The following is a 12,347-nucleotide window of genomic DNA, read 5'->3' on the forward strand; positions in this document are numbered from 1 at the left end:
CGCCTTGTGGACACGCAGTAGAATGCACCTTCCTGCAGACCACAGCCAGCCAAAGGGCTCCTGTAGGCCCTGCTGTTTATGTCGCCACCTTTTGGACACGCAGTAGAATGCACCTTCCTGCAGACCACAGCCAGCCAAAGGGCTCCTGTAGGCTGTTTATGTCGCCGCCTTGTGGACACGCAGTAGAATGCACCTTCCTGCAGACCACAGCCAGCCAAAGGGCTCCTGTAGGCCCTGCTGTTTATGTCGCCGCCTTGTGGACACGCAGTAGAATGCACCTTCCTGCAGACCACAGCCAGCCAAAGGGCTCCTGTAGGCACAGCTGTTTATGTCGCCGCCTTGTGGACACGCAGTAGAATGCACCTTCCTGCAGACCACAGCCAACCAAAGGGCTCCTGTACGCACAGCTGTTTATGTCGCCACCTTGTGGACACGCAGTAGAATGCACCTTCCTGCAGACCACAGCCAGCCAAAGGGCTCCTGTAGGCACAGCTGTGCTATGTCGCCGCCTTGTGGACACGCAGTAGAATGCACCTTCCTGCAGACCACAGCCAAAGGGCTCCCGTATTTCTCCTAATATCCTCCTCATTTTCTTTGCCAGACACACTTGCAGTCAGCAAAAATGCACAGAGAAACACCATAACACTGCTCAGCTCAAGCTAATAGTGTTTTGGGGTATTTTTTGATCCTGGGTTCTAAAGACACAGGCATGAATGTCTTTTTCATAACTATGAAGATTGCACCTTAGCCAAATTTATTTTTGTTTTAACAGATTTTTCTTTTTATTATTGTATGTAGTCTTCTTCTTCTAGCGTTTGCCATTGTATGTAGTGATTTTTAGAGATAAAAAGATGCCATCCATGAACCTGTCATCCCATTACCTATGGCACATTTATTAAACCATAGACTCTGAAGCTTGGGTATCAGTAGACTTCTGGCATCATGCATTCCAAAGTTTTTCTGATTCTATATTTATTGTTCTCTAAAGAATACATACATACATACATACATAATCATATATATGATCCAGGGTCTGGAGAGTTGTGTGCTTGGTTAACTGCACACATTACTAAGCTCATGGATCTGGGTTCAAGACCACAATCCCACTTACAGGGGCAAAGCTTCACAAGTGGTGAAGCAGGACGTCAGGTATCTCTCGCTCCTTCTCTCCCTTTTCCCTCCAAATACCCCATGGCCTATCAGATACAGAAGTAGAAATAAAGTGATCTTTAAACGGACCTGCAAAAGCAGCTCCCTCCATAGCATCCTCCTTTTTGCTACCCTGGCCCCTCCACACTGAAGGAAGCTTTGGTGCTGTGGTCTGTCACCCTCTCTGCATCTTGACTCTCACAGAAATCAATCAATCAATATACCTCCTGTATACAGAATTAATAGAATATCACACTTTAATTGAAAATATAATATTGTATCCTCTGGACAGAATGATGAAACTGGGATAGTTATGCTGAACAACCTAAGAGGATACTTTAGCTCAAATGTGAAACAGGGAATGGACACACGTAAAGTTAAAACAAATAGTGAGCCTGCCTCAGATGTCTTCTGAGAACTATGATGATTATTGTGGCAAGAAGGAGCAATGGGTGCACTGTGGAACTATACCCCTGTAATATTTTTTAAGAATTTATTTGTTAATGAGAAAGATAGGAGAGAGAGAAAGAACCAGACATCACTCTGGTACATGTGCCACCGGGGACTGAACTCAGGACTTCATGCTTGAGAGTCCAACACTTCATCCATTGTACCACCTCCTGGACCACAACCCTGTAATCTTATTTGTAAATAATTTTAAATTATTAATCCCTTAAAGGGAGGAAACTTTGTGGTCTGGGAGGTGGCGCAGTGGATAAAGCATTGGACTCTCAAGCATGAGGTCCTCAGTTCAATCCCCAGCAGCACATATACCAGAGTGATGTCTGGTTCGTTCTCTCTCTCCTCCTATCTTTCCCATTAATAAATAAATAAAATCTTTTTTATAAAGAGGGAATTTTAAATAATCAAGTTTTCAACGGGTACTCAATCAAATATATGCAAAGTGACCAGAAACCCAATTTTTATTTTATTTTTTCCTTTATTGGGGATTAATATTTTACATTCGACAGTAAATACAATAGTTTGTACATGCACAACATTTCTCAGTTTTCCACATAATACTACAACCCCCACTAGGTCCTCTGCCATCCTTTTGCAGGACCTGTACTCCCCCCCACCCCAGAGCTTTCCTTTGGCGCAACACGCCAGCTCCAGTCCAGGCTCTGCTCAGTGTTTGCTCTTCTGGTCTTGAGAAACCCAAATTAAACAAATTTCCTCTGTCGCCCTTGTTTATCATCATTGTTGTTGTCGCCCTTGTTTATCATCATTGTTGTTATTATTGTTGTTGTTACTGCTGTCATTGTTGTTGGGTAGGACAAAGAGAAATGGAGAAGAGGAAGACAGACACCTGCAGACCTGTTTCACCACCTGTCAAGTGACTCCCCTGCAGGTGGGGAGCTGGGCGCTCGAACAGGGATCCTTATGCCGGTCCTTGCGCTTTGCGCCATGTGCACTTAACCCGCTGCGCTACCGCCTGGCTCCCCCAATTTTTAAAATTACATTTTATCATCACATTTTTAATTTTGTTATATATGTTTATTTTATTGTTACTAGTGATTTACAAGATTGGAAGATTACAGAAGCACAGCCCCACACTGCACCCGCCACCAACGTTCTGTGCCCCCTCCCCAAATAGATATTCTTGTCTCCAGGGTCAGCACCGAGGCTCTGTGCCTGCAGGATTCCTCTACTCCCGAGGTTTCATTTTAGAGCGAGAGAGTAAGATGGGGGCAGACCGCAGCCCTGCCTGTGACCCTTCCTAGATGCAGGACTGTCACACTGGGCGGGAGGCTGGAGGGCTGAGTGCTTTACCAGGTGAGCCACTCCCCCCCCCCCAACATCACATTTTAGAAAAGACCAAGTCTGGGGTGGAGGAGTTAGCGTAATGGTTATGCAAATGCAAGTAGATGCTGATGTCTGAGGCTCTCAAGTCCCTGGCTCAGTGCCTCACACCACCGAAGGGTAGTGCTGAGCAGACTGGGGAGAACACCAGTGAAAAAATAAAACAGAGTAAGAGGTCAGTTTGCTTTTGCAGGCGGTGAGGGAACATAATAAAATAAAACAAGAAAGTGTGATTTTAAAATCAGCAAGGAGGGGCCAGGTGGAGGCTCACCTGGTTAGGTGCACGTGCTGCAGAGCGCGGAACCTGAGTTTCCCCACCTGCAGGGGGAGAGCTTCACAAGTGATGGAGCAGGGCTGCAGGTGTGTTTGTCTCTCTCTTTATCCCCCCAATTTATCTCTGTCTCTATCAATAATAAATACATAAATTTTTAGAAATAAATAAAATCAACAAGGAGGGCTGGTGAAATGCCTCACACGGACAGTGTGTGGCTTTGTCATGCATATAATCCCACAATGCTGAGGAAAGCTTCAGTGCTGTGCTGTGGTTTCTCTCTCTCTCTCTCTGCCTGTCTCTATTGAGTTAACAATAAAATCAGCAAAGAAACAATGGAATACAACCCTGCAATTTCAGAAGACGAGACGCATCATTTGGAACAAAAATGGACAGAGCTGGAGATGACTGCTAAGCTAGTGAGAAGTGAGAGGCAAACTTGACAGCCCTGCTCGTGGGGACTTACGTAAGCAGAGCACACACATCGACAACAGAAAGCCACGCAGACCGTCTCTTAGAGCTTGTGAGTTTTAACTAGAGGGGGTAGGCACAGGACAGTGGTGGAGGGTGTGGGACCATATACCCTTGACTTCTTATCATCCTGTAACCCACCCTTAAATCAATAGCAATAAAAACTATCAACATAATAAGCAACATCACTCAGCAAGGAACAGGAGCCTCCCAGTAGCAGCCCCAACACACCCAGGAGCGCCAGGCCCGGAGACCTGAGTAGCCAGCCCCTCAGCTGTCATTCTCACCCACTTGCTCAGTCGGGGTCCCCAGACCACCACACGGCAGAAACACCCCCACAGCGCTGTGCAGACCCAGAAGCCCACCCAGACCCGACTCTGACCTGCTGGTGCTGCTGGTCGAGGCTGCAGACGCATCAGGGAGGCCCCGCAGCTGGATGCCCTGGTGGATGCTCAGTCCCGCAGCTCACAAGACCCTCAGCGGTGCAGGTGGCCCAGGAGGGACGTTCTGAGTCTCTCAGGCTGCAGGCTCCTGGGGCAAGGCCGCCTCTCACCCTGCCATGTGTCTGTGTCCTGGGAGCAGGTCCTTCTGGGGGCAGCTATTTCAGAGCCCTCTGTGCTAAAGTAGACCAGAGCCTCGCCTCCCTCTCCTGGGAAAGACCCCGGAAGCAGATACCAGTCAGAGGACCCCACTCACCTCCCAATTCCAAACACCTGGACTCCTGACCTGGCGTTCCAATGTCCCCGGGGTGCAGGAGCGGTGGGTGTAAGGTGGGTGGGCTTGTGGTTTTTTTTTTTTTGCCTCCAGGGCTACTGCAGGGGGAGGGGAGCTCAGTGCCTACACTACGAATTTCCCTTTTGTTGCCCTTGTTGTTTATCACTGTTGTTGTTATTGCTATTGTTGTTGCGGGATAGGAGAGAGAGAAATGGAGAGAGGAGGGGAAGACAGAGAGGGGGAGAGAAAGACAGACACCTGCAGACCTGCTTCACTGCCTGTGAGGTGACCCCTCTGCAGGTGGGGAGCCGGGGGCTCGAGCTGGGATCCTTATGCCGGTCCTTGCACTTTGTACCATGTGTGCTTAACCCGCTGCGCTACTGCCCACCCCGCTGAGGGGCTTGTGTTCTTAACCCTGTAGCTGCTCAGAAGCCAGCCTGACTGTTTCTGGCATGAAAGTCTTACTGAACCACGTTGCTGTCTCCCCAGCCCAATAGTAACACCTGCCTGCTCTATTTCATTAGACACTTTGCCCCATTGTTACGAAAGCAGGCAGTACATCCAGCCCAGAATCACTCTGTGGACAATTGGCTTACATTTTTGAAACTCTGTTGAGTTTCTGAGGATTTTTATTCAACCTTACTGTTTTATCTACCTTCCCTTAGTATCAGCTCTAACACACAGCAGATAACCAATAAATATTTGTTGAATAACAAGGAAAAATAGTTTCTAAAGAATCTTAGTGTTCTCTCTCTCACCAGAGCACTGTGGTCTGGGAGGTGGTGCAGTAATAAGGCTTTGGATTCTCAAGCATGAGGTCCTGAGTTTGATCCCTGGCAACACATGTGCCAGAGTGATGTCTGGTTCTTTCTCTCTCCGCCTATCTCATTAATAAATAAAATCTAAAAACAAACACAGAGCACTACCCAGCTCTGGCTTATGCTAGTGAGGAGGAAATGAATGTGGGACTTTGGAGCCTCAGGTCTCTTTGCAAGTGTCTCTGACTCTCCCATTCTACATCTTAGGCTCCTCTCTCAGTTTCTCTCTATCTCAATCCAATAATAAATAAATAATATTAAAAAATTAAGCCCAGTGTCTGTGTTCATTCAGTCTACAGTTTGAAACATTGTGTGCTTAGACTAAGGGGACATGGAGTCTGAACTGGACTTCCTAGCCTTTTCCCACACAAGGACCCCTAGTTTCATTTGCTCTAGTCCTACATTTGGGTTTCTGTTTACTGAACAATCTGCTTTATATCTTACTTACTTTCAGCCACCAAATTGAAGACACTACCATGACTCCACCCTGACTTCCCCAGGCAGACGACTTCACCAGTGTGTCCTGGAGCCTCCCTCCCCCAGAGCCCTGCCCCACTAGGGAAAGACAGAAACAGGCTGGGGGGATGGGTCCACCTGCCAACACCCATGTCCAGTGGAGAAGCAATGACAGAAGCCAGAACTCCCACCCTCTGCTCCCCATAAAGAATTTGGGTCCATGTTGGCACAATGATAATTTTGGTTTGGTTCATGTGGCATGTAGATAAAGCACTGGACCCTCAAGCATGAGGACCTGAGTTCAATCCTCAGCAGCACATGCACCAGAGTGATGTCTGGTTCTTTCTCTCTCTCCTACTTTTCTCATAAACAAATAAACAAAAAAATAAATGTTAAAAAATAAGAAATAAATGCTTAGTGGTCAGGGGGTGGTGGTTAAGTGGATAAAGCACTGGACCCTCAAGCATGAGGACCTGAGTTCAATCCCTGGCAGCCCATGTACCAGAGTGATGCCTGGCTTTTTATCTCTCCTTCTATCTTTTTCATTAATAATTAAATAAAAATAATTTTGGTTCATACTCTCAGAGGGATAAATAATTAAGAACCTTCTAATGGAGGGCATAGGACATGGAACTCTGGTGGTGGGAACTGTGTGAAATTGTACCCCTGTTACTTTACAATCTTGTTGATGGTTATTAAATCACTAATAAAATATCTGGGAAAAGTTTTATAGAAGGTGCATACTCTGCCTCATAATTCTCTGAACGAGGACAGGACAAAGTGACTGGAGTTATGGGGAGGGCAGACAACTCTGGGTAGTCAGCAGGAATGGGGAGGGAACAGCCAACAGGGTCAAAGTGTAAAACCCAGGCAAACAAGATGGGGAAGGGAAGTAGTGAGATTGGAACTGGGGAAGGTGTTGGGTCCAGAGCACATCTCAGGTCAGCTCACGGTGCCTTTGTTACGAGACTCTCACAGGTAGAGCAGTGGGGCTTTTTGGGTTCTCTCCCGGGTCAGGGTCAGGGAAATGAAGTGGGTCCTCAACAAAGGGTTTAGGGAAATGTTGGTCACAGGGACTCCCAGAACTTGCACTTCCCTCAGGAGATGGCACCTTGAAAGTTGCAGCTGCTGCATGGACGTTCTGCAGCTGGGAGCTTTGAAATCACTGAAGTCTCCCATTATAGTTCATCTGTGGCGAGCTGAGTTGTGTCGACCTCAAATGTCAGGGTTTTTTTTTGTTGTTTTTTTTTAATGATTTAAAAACATATTAGTGATTTAATAATTATTCACAAGATTGTAAATTAACAGGTGTACAATTCCACACAGTTCCCACCACGAGAGCTCCCTGTTTCATCCCTTCCATTGAAAGCTTCCTTATTCTTTACCCCTCTGGGAGTGTGGATCTTTATGGGGAGCAGAAGGTGGAAGGTCTGGCTACTGTCATTGCTTCTCCGCTGGACATGGGTCCATATCCGCAGCCTGTTTCTATCTTTCCCCAGTGGGGTAAGGCTCTGGAGAGGGGAGACTTTGGGACAGATTTACGTATTTTAAGGATCCAAGGAGGACTTACTAAAATCTATAAACTAATTCTCATGTTTCCTCTTCTGCTTCCAACCTCTCACTGACAAGTGTGTCATGAAATTCCGTATGATGGGTTGGGGAGAAAAGCAATACGCACACTCAGTCTGACCGTCCTCAGCATGGCCTGTGCCTGGGTGGCAGCTCATGCCTTGGACCCAGCACCACAGCACCAAAACTACGTAGTCTCCTCACTCTTGCCAGCACCCCAGGAGAGCCCTCTGAGAGAGACAGGAAGATCAATCCTCTGAAAACAGTTTTCTGGAAATCTGGGCTTGGATACACGCATGATGAAGAGTCATGTCCAGAAAAATTAAGTTAAGGGGCGGCGGGGGGGGTGGTGGCACATCCAGTTAAGTGCACATAGTACTGTGTGCAATGATCTGGGTTCGAGCCCCCACTCCCCACCTGATGAGGCAGGGAGTGAAGGAAATATGCTGCGGCCTGACCCCTACTCTTACAGGAAGAACTTGTCTTGCTGAAACAGACTGAAGGGAACGTGCTGAGATCAAGCAGACCCCTCACCGACACAGGAAGATTTACTCCTGCCTGCACTCTGGACACATCTGACCAGAAATGGATCATAAATTCTATGACCCGTCCCACAACGCTTCCCATGCCAGAAAAAAAATAACAACACTCTATGTAAGGACCAACAGCTGATCCCACATTGGGCTTCTGAACTCCCTGCCAGCTGGGCTGTCTTGATACACACACACACACACACACACACACACACACACACACACACACACACACACACACACACACACACACACTATTCAGCTTCTCTTTGTCTACACTCCTGACTCTACCTGCCTTACTTTGCACCTCAGAATTCTGACATTTGGTGCTAAACCTTGGAGGGGCTGTGGATCTGGTCCCCCCTCCCCCACCATAAGTGCCACACTATTCTAACAGGGGGGGTCACTTCACAAGCGGGGAAGCAGGTCTCTCTTTGCAGGTGCCTCTCTGTCTCTCCCCCTCTCTGTCTCCTCTCCCAGAGTTCAGAGCTCTGGAGAACACCCACCTTTTGTGTTCCTAGTCGTCTCTCACTCTCTTTCACCTCAGTTCTCCATTTTCTCTACTTGATATGATCTCAACTTTGGGAGAAGGCAAACAGGACTGTCACAGACTGCTGCTTCAGTCGTGAGTACTAAGACGGGCCCCCACAAAGTCTTTATAAACATTAGAAGCAATCACCAGTTTGTGCACGGCAGGATTATACCAGAACCAGCAGCAGGCATTTTTAAACATTGTTTAATATTTATTTATTTTCCCTTTTGTTGCCCTTGTTGTTTTTTATTGTTGTAGTTATTATTGTTGTTATTGATGTCATCATGAGATAAGACAGAGAGAAATGGAGAGAGGAGGGGAAGACAGAGGGGGAGAGAAAGACAGACACCTGCAGACCTGCTTCACCGCCTGTGAAGCGACTCCCCTGCAGGTGGGGAGCCGGGGGCTCGAACCGGGATCCTTATGCCGGTCCTTGTGCTTTGCGCCACCTGCGCTTAACCCACTGCGCTACCACCCGACTCCCTGGATTTTTTTTTTTAATGTGAATTCTCCTGATTGGGCTGTTAAATATTGATGACTAAATATTTTAAAACTTGAAGGTTTCAAACTAACAAACTAGCTAACTAACTAATCTCTTTAACAATACCAGTGCCTGCCTGCCTGCCTGCCTGCCTGCCTTTTCCCTTCCCTTCCCTCCCCTCCCTTCCCTTCATTTTCTCCCTCCCTCCCTCCCTCCCTTTTTCTTTTTTTCTTTCTTTCTTCCCCTTCAGGATTACTGTCGGTGCTCAGTGCCTGCACTACAAATCCACTGCTCCTGGTAGTCATTTTTTTTTTCATTTTATTGGATAGGACAGAGAGAAACTGAGAGGGGAGGGGGAGACAGAGAGGCACCTGCAGACCTGCTTCACCGCTTGTGAAGCTTCCTTCCCTTCCTGCAGGTGGGGAGCCGGGGCTCCAACCTAGATCCTTGTGTGGGTCCTTGCATTTGGCACTATGGGTGCTCAGCCAGGTGCACCACTGCCTGGCCCCCCAGTCTCTGCTCTTTATCACTGTCAGCAAGCAGAATGGTTTTTGGAGAAATGCAACAGGACACAGAGATGGGGACAAAAATTTCTTTATTACCAGCGAGGTTCTGATCATTTCTACTTTGATGAGGTGGATGGAAGGACATAAGGGAGAACCTGTTGGATCCAGATCATAACTTTCAGGTAGAATCAGTTTGAACATCCAGCTTTCTGACTTTTTAAAGCAGTTTCCACCTCTCCCCAAGTCCCTAAGCTGGTGGCTGAGGCCGTCAGAGGGAGCCTCCCCGTGGTCCGCACACAGACCGTGGCCCCGGGCAGGGGCTGTCTATTCACCTCTGCTGACTAGCTCATGCCACGTCTCCCTCTGCCATCCCTACAATAATACTGGGGTCCAAGCCAGAAAGGATGCTAAAAACATATTCATCTTCATGTTCTCCAAAGTAAATTCCTCACCCACAGTGTCGGATGTGTCATCTGTGGAGCACAGTTCACAAATGTCAAGACGGTTGCATAGTTCTGCGTAGTTCAGAAATACTGTTTAAAAACAAAAACAAATAGGATAGGATTCCAAGTGTCCCTGAGAGCACTTCTGGCATGTTCCACTTCTGGCGCTGACAGCCAAGGCATGGCTGGCTCGATTTGATGCCCAGATCACGTTTTCACCATGGGAGTGTCACCAGAGACACTTGGACTCTTCAGACAGAATTAAAGAGACAAAAGTCTATGTTCTCCAAAATCATCAGTGAGTTAGACCCAAGTGCGCCACCTTCCTAACTGGTAACAAGGACGTCCACTTGCACAAGTGTTTGCATGGTGTCCAGTGAGGTCTCACTCAGTAACATAATTCGCGTCTGCTAACTGAAGTATTCCTATGTCACCCATGTTTTTGCTCCATGAATTTGTCTGCAAGATGCAGAAAATGAACCAAATCCTTTTCCCTATTATCTTCTGATTTTGGATGATACACTTCCTTTCCATCACATTAGAAAATGGAAAATCAAGAGGAGGAAGTAGGAAGCAGGCTCAGGGAAGGCGAGAGACGAGAGCTGACTGTGAGTCTGAGATGGAACATCTCCTTGGGAAAAGGTGTCTCAATCTTCCAGGGAGATTATGACAAATTGAGTACAGAAACAAGTCTATTTTCTTTTCTAGGTCACCACAGGGAATCAATCTAGCCTATTTACATATGATCTCCGGGGAAATCTCTTTAAATAGCTATCTTATCACCCTCCTTTTCATCATCTTCCATGATGACTTTGGGCCTCTCGTCCCTGAGTAGGGTCATACCTGCAAAACAAAACACATGTCTGCAGTGAGGTGCCTCTAATCCAAGCTCTCGACAGCCTTACCACGTGGACACATGGCACAGAAACAGCAGCAACCAAGACACCTCCCGGCATCTGCTCAGCCAGCTGGTACAGGTGCCAGCAAGGGCAGAGGGGGTGGGACAGCTTGCTCAGTCTCCACCTTGGTGCCAGCAAGGGCAGAGGGGGTGGGACAGCTTGCTCAGTCTCCACCTTGGTGCCAGCAAGGGCAGAGGGATGGGACAACTTGCTCAGTCTCCACATTGGCTCAGTGAGGTCACTGCTCTGGCTAGAAGGTGTCACACAGGTTCTGGAGTCCAGCCCGTTTGGACTTCTCAGCCTGCCACTCACTCCATCTGTGTTGGTCCATTTCATACCTCCATGCATCAGTTTTCTCAAATGTGCAAATACTTTTCCACAGTACACTGCTAAGTATGTAGGGCTGCTATGACAGCTAGGTAAGGCGCATACAAAAGCATATCACCAGTGAGCAACCTCATCTCTTTCCGTTTCCCTTTTCTTTTCACAACCCGATAACTTATTTTCCTTTCACTGTAAACTGTTAAGCCTTAAGAAGTCAAGTTTAGGGGGCACGGTGGTAGAGTGCCTGGTTAAGTGCACACTCTACAGGGTATAAGGACCCGGGTTTGAGCCCCCAGTCCCCACCTGCAGGGAGAAAGTTGCACAAGTGGTAATGCAGAGGGCTGCAGGAGTTTCTCTCCCTTGCAATTTCTGGCTGTCTCTATGCAATAATACATAAATCAAAGTTTTTTTTTTAAGTTTACTAATATCTGGGGGAAGATACTGAGCTCTGAGGCTGTGAGCATGTCATTTCTAAAGGCCAGCACTGGTGGGTGCCGAAGTTTAGAGCCAGAGGAAATGAGAATGAGGACAGTGTCATGCATCCTTTACACAACCATGTGGCCACAACTTCTTCTTCTTCTTAATCTATTTAATTCACTTTTATTTTTCTAACCAGAGCACTGTTTAGCTCTAGCTTATGGTGGTGCAGGGGATTTTAGGGGACCTTAGAGCCTAAGGCTGGAGAGTTTCTTTGCATAGCCATTATGTCATCTACCCCTGGCAACAACTTCTTTACCTTATTTTTGAGCTTGGGGAATTATACATGTATGATTTCACGGCTCCAGAGCCACATTCACACAGAGATAGACAGACAGACAGAGAGGCGGGGTGGAGAGAGAACAAGAGCTTACCCAGTACTGTGACACAATGGTCTAACTGGTGAGCTCTCTCTCTCTCTCTCTCTCTCTCTTTCTCTCTTGCTCTCTCTGTATTACTATTGTTAAAATTAAAACTTTTTTTTTGAGGTTTGTGATGTGATGTGGTGAATGAAATGTTGAGCTCTCAGGCACGAGGTCCTGAGTTGGACCCCTGATAACGCATGTACCAGAGCAATGCTCTCATTCTCTCTCCTCTTTTCCCTAAATACATATAAATAAATACTCTTTAATTTAAAAAATGAGATATTTAGATTTCCTCATTTAGGAAATAAAATATCCTTTTGAACTTTTAGGGATGTTAGATGTCCCCCACACCAATAATTTTTACTAGGCAAAACAAAAAGTGACTATCCCTGTGCTGGGTTCCACAGTTTTTTTTTAAATTTGCTAGGGGTGGTGAGCGCACTTTTCACGCCCGAGGCCCCGGGGTCCCTCTCGAGCATGGCAAGGGGGCACAAAGGAAACTGGATGCAAAAAATAGAACACCGTTCTTGGTCCCA

At 47.0% G+C, this 12,347-nt stretch overlaps 1 protein-coding gene across 4 annotated transcripts in view; it reads right to left on the bottom strand.

Moving 5' to 3' along the window:
• Positions 1 to 9,375: 9,375 nt before the first annotated feature.
• The window catches only part of PPP1R17 (protein phosphatase 1 regulatory subunit 17), a 749,123-nt gene continuing 746,151 nt past the window's right edge, over positions 9,376 to 12,347 (bottom strand). For all 4 annotated transcript variants that reach the window (XM_060195809.1, XM_060195807.1, XM_060195808.1 and 1 more), the window contains one exon: positions 9,376 to 10,589. In XM_060195809.1, the coding sequence (XP_060051792.1) occupies positions 10,510 to 10,589 (80 nt within the window). In that variant the 3' untranslated portion in view covers positions 9,376 to 10,509. The remainder of the gene's footprint in view (positions 10,590 to 12,347) is intronic.

Source organism: Erinaceus europaeus, chromosome 8 (assembly GCF_950295315.1).
Source record: "Erinaceus europaeus chromosome 8, mEriEur2.1, whole genome shotgun sequence".
Taxonomy (NCBI): Eukaryota; Metazoa; Chordata; class Mammalia; order Eulipotyphla; family Erinaceidae; genus Erinaceus; species Erinaceus europaeus.